At 49.5% G+C, this 21,586-nt stretch overlaps 2 protein-coding genes across 5 annotated transcripts in view; both read right to left on the bottom strand.

Moving 5' to 3' along the window:
* Positions 1–11,058, bottom strand: part of SIN3A (SIN3 transcription regulator family member A) — a 66,611-nt gene extending 55,553 nt beyond the window's left edge. Inside the window, exon 1 of one of the 4 annotated variants that reach the window (XM_081227780.1) lies at positions 11,011–11,058. The gene's annotated coding sequence lies outside the window, so the exon portion shown is untranslated. Of the gene's footprint in view, positions 1–535; positions 557–6,577; positions 6,599–6,641; positions 6,903–11,010 lie in introns of those variants that run through there. The other 3 variants (XM_081227779.1, XM_081227781.1, XM_081227782.1) reach the window with 3 other exon arrangements.
* Positions 11,059–19,028: 7,970 nt separating this feature from the next.
* PTPN9 (protein tyrosine phosphatase non-receptor type 9) overlaps positions 19,029–21,586 on the bottom strand; it is an 80,352-nt gene continuing 77,794 nt past the window's right edge. Inside the window, exon 13 of the mRNA XM_081227783.1 lies at positions 19,029–21,008. Coding sequence (XP_081083909.1) covers positions 20,794–21,008 — 215 coding nt within the window. The 3' untranslated portion in view covers positions 19,029–20,793. The remainder of the gene's footprint in view (positions 21,009–21,586) is intronic.

A 21,586-nucleotide genomic window follows, 5' to 3' on the forward strand; every position in this document is an offset into this window, starting at 1 on the left:
CATAATAAGAACTCAGACTGAAATGGGAAGCCGTTGGAGGGTTTTAAGCAGAGAATCACTTGGGTTGCTATCAATATGTTAAGAACAGACTGAAGAGGGGCAATAACAAAGCAGAGAGAACAGTTAAGGTGCTACCGATATAACCCAAGCTAGAGATGTTAGTGGCACTCACTGCTGTAGTTGGGGGCTAGTGGGTGGTATCAAGTTGGTCAAATTCTGGATAGTACTTTGAATATAGAGCAAATAGTATTTATTTGCTGATAGACCACGTGTGAAAAAGAGAGAAGTCAAAGATGCCTGTTAGATATCCAAGAGGAAATATGAAGTGGGCCACTGGATTTGTTCGTCTACAGTAAAAAGGAGAGGTCCCCAGGGAGAGACAGAAATTTGAGAGTTATCAGTATTGTTTAGATTTTGGAAAGCTAATACGGCGCATAGTGTAGCTCTCTATAATCAGGCACATTCACATTTCTGCACCAAGTGGGACAGCGTAGAACAGGTTGTGCCCCTAAATTAGTTGTGGAACCAAACTTACCAAAAAACAAACAAAAATTCTTGCATTTCAGAGTTGCAGATAAGAGACTGTGGCTCCGTATATCCTTCAACAGCCTGCAAGTCAATAAGCCTGGCACCTGGAGGATACCAGCAGGACTGAGGAAACATCCATTGCCACGAAGCTCATAAATACAAGTAACATGCAGGCACACACACAGAAAAGTGGGTGAGGAGTACAAAAGCAAAAGAAGGGAGGGGCAAAAAAGAGATGTATCAGTTAGAAATTGCTACCAATAAATGCCTAACTAATTTTGAAGCCAACTGCCAATTAAACAGAGGTATCCTCTAGTTAGCAAACTTTAAAATGCCATTAGAGTTCAGGTTGTAAACTACTTATCTATCACCTGTGTGCCAGCATTGTCCTAGGCACTGAGGCTATCAAGAAAGTAAAGTCCCAATCTAGATGAACTGTGAGCCACTGTATAGCTCTCCCTGATGAAAACCAGTATCAGGTTGTTGACCTGCAAATATACAAGGACAAAAAAAAAAAAAAAAAATCTGCATTTCGTTATAACTGACAACAAATCCCACTGGGCATGTCTTTCGTGTGATTTTTTGTTTTTGTTTTTTTTTGGGGGGGGCATGTCTTTTGAAGAAAGACCCCAAAAGAAAGTTACAAAACTAAAGAAAGTCAAAGTTTTTTTTAATGTGTTGTTAAAAGACAATCGAACAGATAACTGTATAAAGATAATTAAAATTCATATTTAAAAAGAAAGCTGTCTGTCAGAAAAACAAAACTCCTTGAAATATTTGGAAAGAATATAATGTAATAATGGCAGAACCCTGATTCAGACTACCCAAGTATGCTGCTAGATGAATTTCATTATTTGACCTTAACCTCAACAAAAAACAAACACCCAGAATTAATTACTTAAACTGTAACAAGAAAAAGATTAAAATCCTAAGATATTACCTCTACTACTCACTTATTAAAGTAGCAGAAACAGGAAAGCATGTGAAAGAAAAGAAGTATTAGGAAACAACAGGTGACCATATTAATAATATATCTTCAGCTTGACAGAGTAACAGCAACAAGTTATGCCAAGTCCATAATTTCTTCACTGTGATTCTTAACTACCTTCCAAAGCAGTAGGAGCAATCACATCTGCAAACTGAAGAGAAAAGGATGCACAAACTCTGGAAGACAGACAATTCATGTGCCATTTTCAATACAATGCCACCTCTTCTAACATTCCAAAGCACTCTCTGGGGGTATTTTGAGCCTAACAACTCCCTTAAACTAGATGTATGATTTCAGACTCCTCCATCCTGTTTCTCATTCAGTGTCCCCTCTTCCTCTTCCCACCTAAAGGTGGGCTCTCCTCTGAATTCCTTACAGCTCTTTGTACTTGACTCTTATGCACTCAACCTACACTGATGTGTAGTAAATTCATATTATATGTGTATTTACCTTTCCTTCTAAGAATGTAAACTTCTTGGGAACAGAGACTCTTCCTGTGTCAGTCCAGAGCTATTTTAGATGCTCAATAACCTTTAAAATTGTGAATCACTCTGTTGTACACCTGAAACTTATATAATATTGTACATCAACTATACTTCAATTAAAAAAAAAGGTGGTCAAGAATGCATGTTCAGGGCTTCCCTGGTGGCGCAATGGTTAGGAATCCGCCTGCCAATACAGGGGACACGGGTTCAAGCCCTGGTCGGGGAAGATCCCACATGCCGTAGGGCAACTAAGTCCACGCACCACAACTACTGAGCCTGTGCTCTAGAGCCCGCGAGCCACAACTACTGAAGCCCAGCGCCAAGAGCCTGTGCTCCACAACAAAGGAAAGCCACTGCAATGAGAAGCCCGCGCACCGCAACGAAGAGTAGCCCCCCCCGCTCGCCGCACCTAGAGAAAGCCCGTGCACAGCAACGAAGACCCAATGCAGCCCAAAATAAATAAATTAATTAAATAAGTTAAAAAAAAAAAAGAATGCATGCTGAGTGACTTCGCTGGTGGTCAAGTGGTTAAGAATCCACCTTCCAATGCAGGAGATGCAGATCCAATCCCTGGTCAGGGAACTAAAATCCCACATGCCACTGGGCAAATAAGCCCTCATGCTGCAACTACTGAGCCCACGTGCTCTGGAGCCTGCGCACCAAAACTAGAGAGAAGCCTAAGCACCACAACTAGAGAGAAGCCTAAGCACCACAATGAAAGATCCCACGTGCTGCAACTAAGACCCAACACAGCCAAATAAATAAATTTAAAAAAAGAAAGAAAAAAGAATGCATGTTGACTCAATTTACCTTTAGAATCTGAATCCCAATCTTTTCCCCCAATGTGCTTTCAGAAGCACATTGCTGGGGACTTCCCTGGTGGTCCAGTGGCTAAGACTCCACACCCCCAATTCAGGGGGCCTGGGTTTGATCCCTGGTCAGGGAACTATATCCCACATGCCGCAACTAAGGGTTTGCATTCCGCAACTTAAGATCCCTCATGCGGCAACAAAGATCCTGCGTGCCACGACTAAGACCCAATGCAACCAAATAAATATTTAAAAAAAAAAGCACATTGCTGCTTCCTCCAAAAATTAAACATAAAATTACCATATGACCTAGCAATTCCACTTCTGGGTATATACCCAAAAGAATTCAAAGCAAGTACTTGAAGAGACATTTATACACCCATGTTCACAGCCGCATTACTCACAATAGCCAAGAAGTGGAAACGACCCAAACGTCTATCGACACATGAATAGATAAACAAAATGTGGATGACGGTGATGACTGCACAACAATGTGTATGTACTTAATGTCACTGAATTGTACATTTAAAAAATAGATAAAATCATAAATTTTACGTTATATATGTTTTACCACAAGTGGAAAAAAAAAAAACCCACGCTGCTCGTTCTCCATTTACTATACCCTTAGACCAGAGGCAGCTGAAGTATAGCATTAAGAGCGTGGACTCTGGAACCAGAATGTCTGGGTTCGAATTCTGGATTAGCCACTTAGCATATGTCTAACTTGTCTTTCCCACTGTTTCCTCACCTTTAAAACACAGATTTCATAGTACCCACTACATAGGGTTGCAGTGAAGATGAAAGAGATTAATAAATGTATAATACTTAACTCAGTGCCTGGGGGGTAGTAAAGGGCTCGATAAATGTAAGTTCTCTTATTATTATTCAATGAGACAGAGGATGTAGTTTGAAAAAGCATTTAACATCATCTATATAAGAATCTACAGAAAATAAAGTTTAACAAACTTTTGGTTGATGGAGTTATCCAGAAGAGTAAGAAAGCCTTTGAAAGCACTGCACTAGATTACTGAATGCCATGGACATAATCTTTTAATTCCAACTAAAATTCACAGCCATTAATATCTGCCTTGCATAGCTCTCCAGTATATCTTGTCTATTTACATTTAAGATGTAAACAGGACTATGCTTTGCCAGGAATTTTATCAAATTACTACACACCACCTTCCTTAAAAAAAAAAATTTTTTTTTTACTCTTTAGGTGAAAACTTCTTAATTACAAAATGCAAATCTCTCTAGGGTCTCTGACTCTGACAAACCTATAATATATGATACTGATATCTGGAGAGAGAAAAAGCATTTATGAAAACTTTCCTAATACAGCATATCCAGGCTCTTACTTAAATTCTTAAAGCCTACGTGGGACTTCTGACCCTGGTTCGCCAACAGACACCATATTCTTTTTTTTTTTTTTTAAATAAATAAATGTATTTATTTATTTATTTTTGGTTGCGTTGGGCCTTTGTTGCTACTTGCAGGCTTTCTCTAGTTGTGGTGCGCGGGCTTCTCATTGCGGTGACTTCTCTTGTTGCGGAGCACGGGCTCTAGACATGCAGGCTTCAGTAGTTGTGGCATGCGGGCTCAGTAGTTGTGGCTCGCAGGTTTCAGTAGTTGTGGCACGCGGGCTTCAGTAGTTGTGGCGCACGGGCTTAGTTGCTCCACAGCATGTGGGATCTTCCCGGACCAGGGATCGAACCTGTGTTCCCTGCATTGGCAGGCGGATTCTTAACCACTGCACCACCAGGGAAGTCCCAATATATTCTTTAAGGGTATGAATTAGGTCTTTTATGTTTCCCAGCACACAGCATTGCAAATGGTAGGAACAACTATGTGTTGACCAAACTTTCCTCAATGGTAAATTCTCCACTATTTTCACAAACTTTGTCAGTTTATAGCATCAGGAAAAACACCCAGGTTTTCTGTCTCCACACCAGTTCTACCACAGCCACCATTAACCAAACTAAAAAGCTACTGTTGCCATTGCTACTTCTTTAGCTAAGAAGGTGAGACTTAATCTCTTCACATGAGTATAGCACATGGCACCACGCTCTCAGTCCCAACTGAGCAAAGCACAAATCTAGAATTTAACTTCAGTTCAGCTATTTAGCCAGAGGGCTTGCTCAGATATTAGTGCATAAATAAACATATTTGTTCCTTGTTTAATTTCTCATGAAAAATATCGAAAACGCAAGTAATTTCTCTTAAGAAAAGATAATGTCTCAACTCAGAGCAAAACTCTCAATTAAACTGGTTCATTAAACTTGAAATGTCCTAAGGCAATTTCCCAATACAGGTTGGAGGGCAACAAGTCACAGACACAAGGCTACGCTAGTCCTCGATTTCACCCTACTCTCTGTAAAAAAAAAAAATAGGGCAAGAACGGTGTTTTATAGAATATAAATAGAAAGTGGTCTAGATGTTCTAACAGAATTACATAAAACAAGCAGACTTTTCAAGAACACCTGAAGCTACCTAAATTGCAACTTATTTATTTGAGAAATTAAATAACAGAACCACCAGTACAATTAAAGCATTCAAAAATGCAGAAGCTGAGGAAATTGGAGTATTTCATTCAAAGTCTGAGTTTTTAAAACAAATCACCATCTTCTATAAAAGTTCATTTTTTTTTAATATAATGTAAGTCCAACCCTTCCTTTTCTAAATTTCAGCCTTGGGAAGAGGAGTTTCCACATCCTTTTCTTGGCTAACTGGGTTTGAAGTTCTAAGGCACCGAAATAGTGGCGAAGTCTAACTACCCACCATCCCATTGGCTCAGAGGAAACCCCGCCCCGTACAGCCACGGTAACCCAACATCGAGGGAACTCCAGGAAAGGTTGTCCCCAGCCACATTTCTAGTCTCTGATGAGTCTGCCCCTCCCCCCACCATCACCGCTGCGGAAGCACGGTCTCAGCACGAGCAGCACTCGACCGCAGACTGCAACGAAAGGACCTTGAGCACCTCGCCCCAATAATTACAACCGAGAGGGGAGGGGCGGGGACCACGATCCCACTGTCCAGGCTGCATGGTGCCATCCATGCTGCACCAAGCAAAGCAGAGACAACAGCTCTGGCACCTGACCCTCGTGCCCCAGGCAAAAGGCATGGCTGAGCCACAGGAGAAAGCCCTGACATCTCCACAGTTTGCAGTCTGGGGGCCCCTCCCACCCAAAAGAGACGTAGGGCGGGGCAGATCTAGGCGCCGCGACTCCCAGCCAGACCGGACAGCGGGCTTTCCCGAGCCCCGCCTCACTTGCCAAGGAGGCGGAAACCCGCGGAAGGGGGAGGACGGCCAGGGGGAGTGGCATCGCCGCTCCAACTGCCCCTCCGGCCAACCGGATCCCGGGAAGGCGGAGGAAGGCGGACTTCACGCCCCCTCCCTGCCGCGCCCCGAAGCCACAAGCGGGAGACCCCCCCAGGCCGTCCCCTCACCCCAGCAGGCCAGTGCAAGGCCGCCCAGCCGAGGCCCCGCCCAACCCGGGAAGACCGGAGGGGTGGTCGACCGCAAAAAGCACTTAGCACAGGGCCCAGCCCCGCCCCTTTCTCCACAATCGCACGCGCGCGCCGGCCCCGCCCCTGAGCGGCGGCGCGAGAGCCCGCCCCCTCCGCGCGCACCGGGACTACGCTCTCCTCCCCCTCCCGCACCGAGAGCTAGCCCGCTCCGCCCCCCACCCCCCTCACACATCCACACGCCTCCCGCCCGCCTGCTCTACGGGAAGCCGAAGAGGTCAGTCCCCCCAAAAAATACACACCCTCGAGTCCGGCGTTACCCGCCACCAGGCTCCCTGCCCCGACCCCGGCCCGGCGTGCTCTCACCGCAAAGCTGCTTCGGCCGCTCTCACTGCGTGTCCCTCTCAGCATGAGCCTCAGGCTCAGCACGGAGGCCCCGAGAAACGCGCGGGGCACAGGCCCGCCAAAGCGGACTGGCAGCCTCCTCTCCGCTAACGAAGCGGTCACAGGCCCCAGTGCCCAGACTGGGAAGGAGGGAGGGAGGGAGGGAGGGAAACTCCAAGGGGGGAAGGGGAGGGGGGGAAGATGGAGAAACCGTCTCCGCCGCCTCTACCGCCGCGGCCGCTTCTCTGTTACCCGGGAAATCCCGCCCACTCACCCGGCCCGCCCCGCAGAGGGAAGACTCAACTTCGCTCCGCACAGGCCGTACTATCCGCCTGTCAAAGGTTTAGCCAATCGCTGTGCCCTGGCTGCCGACTGCCCGCCCCTTCCCCCCCGGCTGGGAGGGGAGGGGGGAAAGCCGCTCACCTTCTCCACGCCCCTATTGGCGGGGAGCTTCCCTAACTCAACCCCGCCTATTGGAGACGAATTGCTGAATCCCACCCCCAAGCCGCAATACTATTGGAGGAAGCCGGGAAGCTCTTCACGTCTCATTGGAGGACTCCACATGTCCCTCCCCTTGCCCTCTCAGCTACAGGCCCAACAACTCCGCTCCCGCCCTCGCCAGTCATTGCATTGGAAGGCTACCCCTAGCTCTCTGGCTGCCCCAGGAAGGTAAGTAACCGATGTGGGGTAAAAATGTCCGTGCGACAGTCTCCTCCTACCGCACTGCCGGGCCAGGCCCCGCCCCCAACCATCGGATTGGGTATCTCGACGCCGGTAGGAGCCTCTATTGGCTAGGATGCCCGTCTAGGAAGACGCTGACTCCGCCCTGCGCGAGGAGGCTGAACCTTAGCAGTCCTTTTGTGGAATGTTTACACTAGAGACTGAAGCGGAGAGAGTTCCAGGGCCTGAAACAGGAGGTGGTGCGGAGCTCAGCAGCGGGAATTCGATGCCCTGGGATTTGAAAGGGAGAGGCAGCAGCATTGCCACCCTGAAGGACCCCCTTACAAAAAATGATAAAGAGAACCTCATCATTCCCATCCAGTTCTCTACAATTTACATTTCCGCACACTGCCTCCTTGTAAACACAAATATACGGAGCAGCCGACAGCTCCTTTCAGTAAGTATAGAATACAGAATTAAGGGCTGGAGACCAAAGTCGAGGAATAGCCCCAGGGGTTGTTCAGCCCGCAGCTAGTGGTGGCTGCATACTTCTATCGCCGACACTCCCTAAACCTGAATATGCAGTCCTAAGAGGGCGGAGATAAGCAAAATGAGGGCAGGGCCCCAAGAGCCAACGCCCTGGCAAGCCTCCGGAAGGCGGAGCGTAAAGCGTAAGGCACTAGCGATCTCCAGAGTAGAACTGGAGGCATCAGACTCGAAGAACTGAGGAAGGAGACCAACAGGCCACGGCATAAATGAATCCTACGCCACACTTAAAGAGAAATGATAAAAATTCCAGAGTTGGGGACAATAATAAGAACAGCTGTTCCCTCCTCCTTGGCCAACGAGTGTTAATGACAGTCCCTAGGCCCTCTCTGTGTAGGTAATATGGCCTTGAACAGAGAGACAAAGTGCTTGCGATACCTAGGTGGCTTTTATTTATTCACTAAATAGGGCGAACTGACGCTGGCCTTGCTTTGGGGGGCGCTCACGGAGCGCCAGGAGGGGAGGGGGCGGGACTAGAGTTTTCCCGCTCTCTTCCGCAAAAAGGCTACTCCCCCAAGAGAGCTGAGTCAGTATCCAAGAGGCAGGCCCCAGGTAACTCACTCCTAGGTCCTACCTTGTCCTCCTTCTGCAATCTGCCGGAGACCACAAGAAATGAGCGCTGGCAACAGGTGGGCCTGACTCCAAGCCGCAAGGACAAGGCAGCGAACTGTGAACTCCGTGAATAGCCGACAGATGGGAGCAGCCTCGCCGGGAGCTAAGCCCTGCCCCAGGACGGAGCTCAAAAAATAAGTCACACCAGCGAAACAAACGAGACCCCCAGGCCAAACCTCTAGGAGGTTACGAAGAAGAGGTAATTGTGCAGAACTGACCGAGGGCTATTTTAAGTCTGGGCCGTCCTCCGCTCCCTGGACTGGGTGCCACACGGCGCTCCCACCTGGACATCAAGAACCACTTGGAACCCAAGCATAATTGGGCCGCCCTCGACTTTTCTGTCAACAAGGGATGAGCTGCCCTGGGTCTTGCCTAAGGCATCCAGGCCAATCCTAAGTTGCTCAGAGTTTTTGATAAAGCCAAGTAAGGACAGCGGCTGCCTTGTGCTGGGAAGAAAACACACTGCCAGCGTCCACAGCATTCTCAAGCTTAAGCCTAGGGCGATTTCCAGGAAGTCGAGAGTCGCGGGAAAAGCCAGGCCGCAGGGTCACAACTTTAGTATTTGGCGAGGAAGGATAGACCCCACACCCTCCTCCCAACCCTTGCAGAACCCCGAGAGCTAAGCCCCCCAAAGCCACCGTACACCGTCAACCCCTAACTTCATCGCAAAGGCTACCAGATCTCGAGACTTGGAGAAATCATTGTGTGCCTCTTGGCTCTCCCCGCCCCCCTTGCTAAGGGCTCCAAGCCCGGGACTTCCGGGCGGGAGGACTGTTCGAAGGAGCTTAGGCGGGCCTCACACATGTGCTGAGCGCGCACACACGCTAGGGGAGGGGGCGGGGAACAGGGGTGGACTTCCCCCTCCAAGCTCTCTGCGCCGGAGGAGGCGGGACTATCCACCCCACCAATCAGAAGTAGGGGCGGGACCCTTGCGCCTCACGTAAGCCGCAGGAATCCTCCCTCCGCCCTTCACGGAAAAAAATCTTAGCAACTTAAACTCCAGCCCGGCCTCCGATAGGCGGAGCTCGGGAGAATGTCATCCAATCAACAACCGAGAAGGAAAAAAGGGAGCTTCGCCCAGCCAGTGGAAGACAAGAGAAGGCGGGCCCTCTGGAGGAGCCCGAGATGGGTGGAAGAGAGAGGGAAAGGCCCCGCCCCTCAGCTCCTCTCCGGGCCGGTTGCACAAGCCGTCGCTGGAGTAGATAGTAAACAGGCTAGGCCAAGGAGTGGAGGCAGGGGCAGCTCGGCGCCCCATGAGCCCGGGCCCCTGCGCCTCTTCTCCCGGCGTCGCCCCGCCCGACCTCGGCGGTTCGCGCCGGCGCCCCGCCTCCCAGCCCACGGCCGCCATCCCGGCTGACAGGCGCGCCCCCCGCGCCCCTCCCGCCGGCTGATGCATTTCCTTTTCCCGATTCCGAGCGTGGAGACTGTTTTCCCAGTTTCCGACCTTCACTGCCCCTTTCAGGCCACCCCCTCGTGGGCGCGCTCACACGTCCGTGCCCCCACCCCCGCCCCATCCGCGGGCAAACAGCACGGCCGGGGGAGGGGAAGGGAGCCACCGTCGCTGCCTTGGGGTGGGCGGGGAAGGAGGCAGCTCCATGTTTGCAAGAGGATCAGCTGGGGCCGCGGATCGCAGCCGCCGAGTTCGTGGAGGCTTTCCACACCCCCAGGCCGGGTTCCAGCGCCGAATGCTGGCTCTACTGCCACGGCTCGGGAGTTCGGAGAGCCCAGACCGGCGCATGGGTCTAGTGCCGAGGCACTGGTGCTCTTTCCGGTGGCCTCCCCCGCCCCCGGCCGCCCCTCCCGCAAGTCCGGCGTTGCCCCCGCCCCCAGAGTCCATAACAACCGCGGGCCCTAGGCGCCCGCGCCTCTTCGGAGCGCGCCCACCGCCCCCTCCGACAAGTTTGCGGACAGAAACAAAACCCTCGGGCGGCTGCCGCCCTCGCCCGGCGTGGTTAGCGGGGAAAGCCGCCGGCCCGGTCTCGCTCGCTAACTCCAGCTCTCGACCAACTCCCGGCGCCGCGGGCTCAGTGAGCCCGGCCGGCTTGGCTCAGGCCGCCGCCCCCTGCCGAGCCCGCGCGCCGCAGCCCGGGCCCGGTTCCAGTTGGTGTATGGAATCTCCCCTTTTTTCTTCTCTACAATAATTTTTTAAGGCATTGCAGGAGCGAGGGGGATCTCCTCCTGCCGGCCCCTTACCCAGTCCGTCGCCCAAACCTACCGAAACCGACCGCTCGGTGAAATAAACTAGGCAGCACGGCCAGCGCACTGGCGACCCCGGGCCGGGCCGACCCCCTCCCCACGGATCCGGCCCGGCTTGGAAACACACACTGGCGAGCGGGCGGCGCCAAGAGCTCTCCTTCCTGGCCTGCCCCTCGCTCGGCTCCCTCGGCCGCCGGACTCCGAGCCTCCCCTAGTTCCGTCCCAGGGCCCGCGGCGCCTACACCATGGCGGACTGGCCAAAGCGACCGGCCGGCAAACAAGCCCCCCAAACCCTCGAGATTGGGGAGACCAAATTAAAAGCAGCTGTTTAACATACCTTCCGAGCCAGGCGAGGAGTACTGAATGGGGGGAACGCCCCCCACGGGCCATTGGCTCCCCGGTGCTCGCGTCAGTCATACTGGGCCCGCCTCCTCCCCTCGCTCCACCTCTTCCCCTTCATTGAACGCCCCCTCCCTCCAAAAAATATAAACAAATTAATTAAACTAGTCGTGAGTGGGAGGCGCATCTCCGGCAGAGGTCCCTATCTCTGCCGCACCGCCGCTTCGAGTTTCTTGAGGCCCTTGGACTAGGAGACCTCCTGGGACTCAAAGATCTGCTGGGTGGATCCGGAGGAGGAGCTAGCGGGGCTACCTGGCCCCCACTTCCTTCATACACACACCCCATTTGGAGCTGAGCAGAGGGAGGCGGGTAAGGATACCCTAGCAACTGGCTGGAATGTCCCGACCCCCCGTCTAACCTGTGTCCGGCCCATTCTGTTAAGTGCCGGCCTAAAAATGAGCGGTATAAGCTGGAAGTCCTGTGTTGGGGCAACAGGCATTTGCCTAAGCACCTACTGGGGTGAGGCAGACACATTCATACCGTACCTGCTGCTTGGGTGCGATTACAGAGACTGAATGAGATGCTCACTATGTACCCTCCAAGGGCATCAGACCTAGCTGAGGAGATGCTACAGAAAGAGCTAAGGCAAGGTGGAAAATGTATATGCAATTAGACATCCACAGAAGCTCAGAACAGGGAGATTCTTTCTAGCTGAGGAAAACTGGGTGAAGTCTTCATGGAGAAGGTGGCACTCAGGTAGAAACGGAGGGGCAAGTTATTCTCAGCAAAGGACACAAAGAGGTAAATGCAAAGAAACATTAAGAACCATTTCAAGTGTGGCTGTAGTAATGAAACTCAGGGTTGGAAAGATGCAGTCAAAGAGCAGAAGACTTTACTACCTTGTTAACATTCTTAGACTTGCACAGCAGAATGTGCAAGCAGCATGGCCGGTCACAGGACCACAGGCCCAGAACTATGGTTTAAGATGCTCAACATCCCAGCAGCTGGATGGATTCTGAGGGTGGATTGGATGAGGGGTGCCTACAGGCAGCAAGGTGAGGCAGAAAGGCTGTTGTAATAGTGGGTTTGGAGACTACAGAGTTACATCTTCTGGTGGGAGGGGTAGATGGAGGGAGCCAAGAGGTTTCTTCTCTTTCTCCCAGCCCCCCAATCCAGAAACCCTTCTCTACCTTCAGCAGCCCTCAAGTCAAAACTCTGACTCAGATGCTTCCCTGAATCATTTGTAGTGTTTTGGAGGGGTGGGGGAGGCTACCCCACATGTCTGTGCTCAACAGAGCTGAGCCTGGGGCCAGAATACAAGATGAGTGAGTGGGAAAGACCTGTTGATTGAGGTATCCAGTAAAGGAAGCTAGTGTGGATGAGGTGGGGTGTGCAGAATGTGAAGGGCCTTAAAGGCCTGTGGGCAGAATGGGAGCCTGCTGCCAGTTAGGCTGTCCTAACAGTTCAGGTGAGATGTAATGAAAACTTGACTAGGGCAGTGGCAATGGATAAGCAAGAATAAAAACAGAGAGATGTGTTTGAGAAAGACTCCAGAGGACTGGGTGACTGATTCAGTGTGGGTAATGGAGGGAAAGGAGGAGTCAGTGGCCTGGTGTGTGAAGAGGTAGAAGAGCCTTGAGGCTAGTGGTCTGGTAAGCTGGCTTCCAGATTTAGTGTGGCCAGTGACTTGGTACTATATCCTTAGGCAAGTCCCTTCCTCCCTATGGGCCTGTTTCTCTCCTGTGAAATAAGGGTGAAAACGGGGGTAGAAAGACAGGCTCTAAGGATCCTTCCCTCCCTCAGAGTCCACAGGGGTGGGAGGGACTCTGATGCGGAGGGAAGCTTGCTACTAAGGAGAGATGGCAGTTGGGAAGAAATACTGATTTGGGAAGGGAAGTAGGTCATCTCAGGTGAAGTAGGGACTAGAATTTGGGTGGCAGCTTGGTTGGTGGAATCACTGAAGGGTGTAAAGGGGGAAAGACCAGAAGGTAAAGAGTGTGTGTTCAGTGGGAGGCCCAGCACCTGGCAGGGCCATGGAAGTTTAGGTTCATTCTCAGACTGGGGGCTCCCTAGAGGGAAGACCAAGTTTTTCTATATCAGAACAGACACCTTCTGATGTCTGGAGCCCTATCTCAGATTTGTGCTCTATTTCCCAAGAGGCTCTGCCCTAAATGAAGGCATAACAGATACTGTGTGGATGTAAGATGAGGCAGAGTGGGTGGAGCAGAAAGAACATTAGTCTGGAAGTTAAGTCCTATGGTTTCCACTTAGTCTTCTTATTACCTGTGGTTCAGCCTCCTGTCCTGTACAAGTTAACATGGCAGTCCTTACCCTGTTACGAAGATCACATGTGATGATAAAAATGCGCTTTAATACACCTAGTGAGGCTCTGAACTTCTGTGGAGGCCAAAGGCCCAAGCATCTGACTAAGCCTGGATTGCAGGGGGTATATACTGAAGGAAGTTACTTATGGAGCATTTGCAACCAGAACAGTTACTCCTGCTCAGAGAACCAGACTTCGCTGACACTTCTGACCCTCCTAAGTGCACCACGCTGATGGAAATCCCCTCTTGAATGCTCCCTAGACTGAGCTCCTTGAGGGAAGCAACTCCATCTAATTCACCTCTGAGCCCCCAGTGCCCCCAGCGGTCAGGCAAGAAAGCCCCTCAGAAGGCATCCAGTGATTGTTTCTGACTCAGTACATTGATGCCTGCGTAGCACAGCCACTCCCAGACTCTGGGAAATTTAAGAATTTGATTTGGAGACATTGGCTTTCCAGCTTCACTGAAGGTCGCATCCACTCCACTTCTCCCCTACCCTATCAGTGAGGACAAAAGAGTGAATAGATCTGGGTGAAGGCCTTCCTTGGAGAAGTCACATGGGGAAGCCAGGTTCTGATTCCCAGGAGTCCTCTTTCATGTGAGTTAGGGATTATCTTATTTGTAGTTGAGCAAACTGAGGCTCAGAGTAGTAGAGTGACTTGCCCAAGCCAAGTTGCCAAGGCGAGTTGGCCTGAGCTTTGTCCATTCCACCACATGCTGTCTCTATACACATTAAGATCCACGATCCAAGTTGGGGCTTCCGGAGAAAAACAGCATCCCCTCTTGCTCCACACGCCTTCCCTCCCTGACTCCGAGAGCAGTTTGTCCCCAGATAGTTTTAAATGATTTCTGGCCCTTTCCAAAAAAATTATCCTCAAAGAAGCAATTTGTCTCCCAGTCACATACATGCATCCTCAACTCACAACCACATATACTCAAAACTATCACACCTTCTGACACCCTGCCTCCTAGGCATCACACACAAACACCCTCACAGTTCTTTAGGGTGCTTATGGTAGGTGGTGATTGAGAGATATTTAGGGCCTGCACTTCAGTGGCTCTGCCAAAAAGATGTCAGTGCCAGTGCCCTGATGACAGAAACTCTGCCAGCTAAAGAAGACTATTGCCAGTTTGGGAATATCCAGGTGAGGGGCATCTATATGTTTAAGGGGAAAGGCTCAAGCTATTGGTCAGAATCCCAGTTTAGCCACTTCCTAGCTGGATGTCTCTGGCAAGTCATTTATCTTTTCAATTCCCTTATCTGTAAACTAAGAATAAGAATACCTACCGCAGTGGGTTGTTGTGAGATTAAAAATAAAGTATGCCTAGCACTCAAATGCTGTAGGACCCTTTCTTCCTTTATCTTGTCGACACTCCCTCTTCTCCTGGTCTTTCAAATGCAAAGTCCCTGGTGTTCCAGTTTGAGAGACCAGGACAGGTTTAAAGAACCCCAAAATTCCACTGTGTAAATTAGAAACTGCATTTCTCTGGCAACCAACTGGTTTATATGTTGTACAATGCCGTATTTCTGATTTCTAGGTGACTGGAGGCTTGGAATTTTTTTATTGGGTTTTAAGGCTGCTATTCACTGCCTTGAAATGTTTTGCTCTTACCTAGCATTATTTACCCCTCTAGGTCACTTCAGCCCAAATCTAGAAAACAGATGTAACAGTATGTTCCCAGTTTACCCAGCTTTATGCTTTCAAAGTGTTTTCTTCTGCATATCAGCATATCAGTTTGATGATTGTTTTTTTAAGGCAGCAGGTTCCTTTGTTCAAATGAAATCTTATTCAGAGGTCTAACACGTAAGAGATAAAGGTGGGCCTTGCTTTGGTTGAAGTGAACCCCAAGCACTGCAGTCTCTATTCCTTCACCCCCCACTCATGCCTCCTCGTCAGCCCCTGCCCCAAGATCACTAGTGAACCTCCATTTATTAATCCTGTTCATTCATCCCAGCTACTCCCCACCTCTCACCAGTCTGTGAGAACATAGCCTAGTCTTGACCTTGGTTACCTCTGCCTATTAATCAGAATCTTTCCCAGGTTTTTCTTCCTCCATCCTCCCCTAAATATTGGTGGCTCCCAAGGGTCTCTCCTCTCTTCTTGCTCTCTTCATTCGTCTTTGTTCTCACCCACTTCCAAGGCTCCTAGCTTCTATCTAAACTAAGTCCCCAACTGATATCTCCAGCCTAGCATCTGTTCTGAACATCATACTCCATACATCCACTGGCTGCTGGCCACAGAATAGGTATTCATTAAAGGTCAAGGAGGTAAAACAGACTTCACAAGATAAAGTGGGTGACCTAGACTCAGCTGTGCATCTGGCCAGTCTTGAGGCTAAGATAACTATATTAGCTTAGAGAAGTAGCCAGGTGCTGATGCAGGGGGAGGGGTAGAAAGAAGTGAGCCTAGAGTGGGGAAGAGGGCGCTGTACCTTTCTTGACTATCTTCTCTATACAACTCACTGTCTTGCTTTCCTACTTTCACCTTCATCTTAGTCCTAAAAACTGTATCAGGAACATATTTCCATGTCAGGAACGTATCACCCTAGGTTGTCGAAAAGGGATCACTGCTCCCCATCTCCATCCAACACTCTAGGTTTCCGGTTTAGTTAGTTATGTCCATGTTGGCCTTAGCCAGAAAAAAATGAGAGCATTTAAGACTGCAGGATACCAGATTTAGCTTAAACAAAAAGAAGGATTTTGTGAAAGCTATGGTGAGGGGTGAAGGAAGGCTAAGCACTGCAACAGGTTTCTGAGTGCTAGATTTCTATATGTGGAAAAGACCCAGTCTTCTCTGTGGTCAGTTAAGAGCAGTGCAGTCCAAAACACTTGATATTCACAACTGTTTGTGTGATGGTTAACTATAGGGTGAATATCTCCCAAGAGGAAATATAGTTCCCAAACTGGTGGAGCTTTTAGCTCCTGTCCTTGGTTAGCTAATGATGGTCTGGGGGTAGTAACCTTGGTAGTAACCAAGGCTGGAGACGAACCTAAGACCTCCGTTGGGAGCTCTGGTAGCTTGATTAGTTCATTCCTCCGCTCCGAGTCATTCTGTCTGCCCCACATGTAACAGCACAGAAACCTTAAAGGTCTATGGGATGGCCTGGGGATTATAGGGGAGACTTGCTGCTTACCAAGTTGGGGGCCAAGTGGGAAGGGAACTGAGGGAATAGGGAGGTGGCTGCACCTTGAAAGAGGAGACTGAAAACAAGCTAAAACTGGGGATTTCAAGTGGGAGCTGACCCAACCAGAGAAGGGCCTGATGGTTCCTCTATAGGCATTTGCACCATCCAGCAAAGAACTAGACCCTCAGAGTTGAAGGGCCTGCAGTAGGATCATCTAATACAGCACATTCTTTTACAAAAGCTAGGACCTGGCTTGAGTTGAGTGGTGAGATCTCAAAACTACCAAAGAGCTCAGTCACTCTAAGAAGGCTTTTCTACCTGGCCATACCTCCTGACCCACCTACCTGCAGGTGTCTGATTTGTGAGTTTCCATATATGTCTGGTTGTCTCTAGAGATGGGAAGACAATAAGGGCAGGAGTCCCATCTTCCTCAAGGTATGATGCTAAATAGTCCAGTCTCCCAAGAACCAGTCGCATTCTGTCATTTACCTGCACATTGTGACATGGAGATTGACAATGGTGAACCTCCCAGGCTGAGGATGCTAGGGTACCCTTCACCTCAGAAGTTCCATCCTAGCTAACAGGGATGGGCAGAATGAAGGGACTAAGCCTAGAGGGAGTAAATTAAATGAAAAAATAGCAGTCAAATCAGAAGCAGAAGCCTAAGTTACCCACAATATTCTCTCTCCCCTGAACACTTTCATCTTACATTCTCAACTGCGCAATCCAGCAATCCATTGTGGGTTCTCTTGCTTTGTTCACCAAATCTCCTATGTGACAGCCTTGACTTCCTGGACAGATTCAGGGCTCCTTCTCTCTCTTCCCCTTTATCTCCTTTAACACTCAACACAGGTAGGCTCACACTGAGTATTAATTATCTTCCCAAGGGTAAAAGCTACAAGCAGACTACAGCAATGGGGGGGAAGCTATTAATCTCTTTCTCTCAGATTTAGGAGACATCAATTTGCTAACCTTCCCTAGAGTCAGGGGCATGGACTAAAACAATGGTTCAAAAACCTGGCTCACAGGGGCTTCCCTGGTGGCACAGTGGTTGAGAGTCCGCCTGCCGGTGCAGGGGATACGGGTTTGTGCCCCGGTCTGGGAGGATCCCACATGCCGCGGAGCGGCTGGGCCCGTGGGCCATGGCCGCTGAGCCTGGGTGTCCGGAGCCTGTGCTCCGCAACGGGAGAGGCCACAACAGTGGGAGGCCCACATACTGCAAAAAAAAAAAAAAAAAAACCTGGCTCATCCTGCCACTCACTCAACCACCTATTGGGCAGGACCCAGGAAACTGCATTTTTATGGAGCCCTCACAAGTGATAACCTCACCAATCCTTAGATGTGCAATGAAGAACTCATGCATAACTTCTGAATTTACACAGCAGTTGGGCTACAGTCTCTTCAAATAAATGACAGTTCAAGTCCACCTCCTCCAAATCTTTTATCATTAATCTTGTTTCCTTCATACTTCCCCAAACCCCTAACCTCTCTGATTTCCCAGATTTCAGGTATCTCGGTTTACCTATTATGCTTGCTTGTCCCCAAGGGAACATCCAAAGAAAGGTCTGGCTTAATTTTTGCACTATACGTCAGCTCTTGTTTAAGGTAAGAAACTCAAGAATGTTTTGTTAGAAGATCAGGAGATGGATCCTTAGAGGTCTGAGTCAGATGGTCCGAGTTCTTGCTGTGGCAAATTAATTTTCCTGTGCCTCCGTTTTTCTCTTCTGTCAATACCTACCTCGAAAGTTTGGTTTGAGGGTGAATGAGATAATACCGAGAAAGCACTTTGAACAGTACCTGGAATAGAGTTCAGCAACCAGTAAATGTCGGTTGCTGTCACTTTTATTAAGAACACCCCATGCCAGGACGGCTTCAACTGCACAGATGTCACTGGTCAACAGGGAGGAGCTACACAGCATGGGGAGTGGTCCTACGTGGACAAAGCTTCTGGTTCTACTCTAAGAGAGAGATGCAAATGACTCAAGATCTTCCCACAAAGGTACCAGTGTAACCAAATGTATGGGGTTTCCCTGGGAGAATGACCCCTCTGGTGCCCTGCAGACTTGAGGACCTGTACCAGGAGGTCCTATCTGGGAGAATCAGTCACCAACTCTGTCAGAAACCCTTCTTGTCTATTATATACAGATCTAGTCAAGATCAACTATCTGGAACTTAAGAACTGTCTACACCTTGAACAGAACATTAAAAAAACTCATTTCCAAAGACAAAACACTATCTCGATCTTTGAGATAGCAACGCAGTAAAGAGGCCAAAGCTTTGTAAGCAGACCAACTTGAGCTCCAGTTCTAGAGCTGGGCCTGCTAAACCTTACCTTCACTGTAACCCTCACTGTAACCCTCTGTACCTTACCTTTCTCATCTACACAGAAACAGAAGGGAGGGAGAATAACATCTCACTGGATTGTTGTGAGGTTTAAATGAGGTAATGGGGGGGAAAGCACCAACCACAGCGATTGGCACTTGGCAAGCAGTCAACTGGTGCTGGTTCCCTTTGTCTCCCTGCGCAAGATGGGCAGCTCTCAGAACTGAAAGGCTATGAGGCCTTGGGTTCCTCCCTGCCTCCCCATCCCTCCCAGACCAGCTCTTGGAGCCCCTGCTCACCTTCCCAGCCCCAGACTGCTACTAAATTGATGAAGCTAAGAGGATTTGATCATGTCGGTATATTTATATGTAAATACAAAACTGTATCGCTGTAAGATATCGAATATGAACATTACAATTATTTTCTGAATCTGACTCAGTCCATTGACGTTAAATACAAAACGAAAAGATTGTAAAAATAAGAATATATACATTCAAAAAGCTTATTACAGTATAAAATTATTGAGGTCTGATCAGCTGCCAACCTCATCTGTGATAGGGGAAGAAGTTTTAGGGGTTCCTGGGATTTTCTTGGGAATGTGGAATGCTGGGACTCTTGATTCCATCCCTGGCATATCAGGCTAGGAAGGCCGGGAGCAGACAGGGACAGGTTGAATGAATAGGGGGAAAACAGTGATTGCAGGGGACTGCTTCACCCAGACAGGGGTTAAGCTTTTTATTGACACAGAACCCACCCAGCTTGAGCTCCAGGGTCTGGCAGGCTAGAGGCAAGAAAGAGATGGGCATATGAGTGGACAAGGCCAAGCTGCGTAAGAAAAAGAACATTCTAGCAAAAGAAAAAGGGGCCCCAGCTCATTCTCTCAGGGAGGGAGTCTCATAGTATGTAGTTTCTTCTCTCTCACACGTGGGCTCCCTCTCTTTCCTTCTAAGACTTCGTACCGATTGCTTTTGGCTCTGGCTGCTCAGTGAATTCATCTCTGCCCCAATCCCAATCCCCAAGGGATAGGGAGAGGGGGGAGAGAGAGTCTGGAATCACAGTGGCGGTCTATTCCCAAAATTGGCAAAGTAAACAGAGGAAAAACCATTAGATAAGGGCAATCCATGCTGAATTAAACCAGTGTCACCACAAACCAGTATTCTTGGCTCCAACAGGCAGCATCCTGGAGAGAGATAAGTCATTATATAAGGATGAGGGCCTGTGGCAGGAGCATGGAGAGTGGATGTTTGTGTGTCCTCTTCCACCACTCTGCGGTCTGACAACAGGCAACATGATCCCCAACCCCAGCTCGTCCAGGATAAACAGTAGGATCCAAAAAGCGAGGAGTCCTGAACTGCAACAAGAAGCCCCAGGAACTTCTACAAAGGAGTATCTCTGTGTATATGTATTTATAGAATACGACCATATTATCACATACAGTATATATTATATACACACGTACGTATGGACTCATACACATAAGTACACATACACACACGCACACACAGAGAATGACAGAAAAGACTGGAATACACGCCCTAGGTATAAACGTGCTTGGCACTCAGGACGTTCTCTAGAGTATGTAACTTGGTCAAGCTCTCTGGGAAGGAGGTGGATGCTCACCGAACCTCCCCATGAAATCCTAGCAAAGGGAAGGAATGGAAAGAGACCTTGAGAAGGAGAATGGCATTGGGAAAGGGGGGAGGGAGGTTCCTTCCCCACTTACCTCGGGGCCCCTGGCAAAAATCGATAGCCACAATTTGGTTTTAATAAGGCACAGTTCGATAGCAGGTGCTAGGAATTAAGAACACATTGCTGCTGGCCCTTTCTAGTGGCAATTTCACCACATCTATCTAGCCAAAGGGAAAGGCTGCCTTGCGTGCACGCGTGCGCCGGGAGACACGAGAAAGAGGTTGGTCCATGGCTTCAGTGTAACTGATGGCAACCTATAGGCTCAGCGGTGTCCAGGGTAGTTTAAGGAAGTCTGGGCAGCAGATAGGAGGCTCGTGGGACAGTTACTGACCCTCCATGGTCAGGAGGTTGTGGCTGGAGGGCACCATGCCCTCCCTCTCTGCAAACTCCAGGATTGCCTTGTAGCAGAAATAGTACTGCTCAGGGGTCTGGATGCTGAAGGCCCTCTGGGTCCTCATGCGGGACACCGTCTGGAACACATTTAGGGTGCCAAGCTCCTCCAGCTGTGCCAGGCAGATGTCCAATGAACAGAAGGTACCTGAAGGAAGGAAGGAAGTGGTCATACCTGATCTACCTCTCCTCTTTCCCTCCCTCTACCAAATAACCCAGGCAGGATTGGATGAATGAATTCAATGGCAAGTGCCTCACGGCAGGAGGCCAGTTGGCCTTAGGCCTGAAAGGGCTCAAGGAGGAGGTCACAGGGAGTGTTGAAGGCCAGAGAAATGAGAAGGCCTCTTGTCTGTCAGGATATATATGGGGGTAACAGGAAGAGTAGGTGGGAAGGTGACAGAGGGACTTCTTGCTTCAATCCCAGACAGATAGAATGACAGCACCCCCACACCTGGGCCCTAATTTTCAGATTCCACAACTTCTCTACAGAGACCTAACACAAACCTATTCTTCCTTTCTCCCAAAGGGACCTCTGAACTAGAAGGCCAACAGTCCCTGCAATGTACATCCCCTTAAGGCAAAAGCTGCTAACTGGTTCCAGAATGGAGAGCACGGTCCAGGGTGGAAAGCTCCCCAGGGAAGGGTATGGGAAGAAAGCAACAGCCCAGCTGAAGGTCTCTGGGACATCCAGGTGACAGTGATGGGATCAGAAGATAATCATGCTGA

Source organism: Mesoplodon bidens, assembly GCF_964165515.1.
Source record: "Mesoplodon bidens genome assembly, chromosome: 3".
Taxonomy (NCBI): Eukaryota; Metazoa; Chordata; class Mammalia; order Artiodactyla; family Ziphiidae; genus Mesoplodon; species Mesoplodon bidens.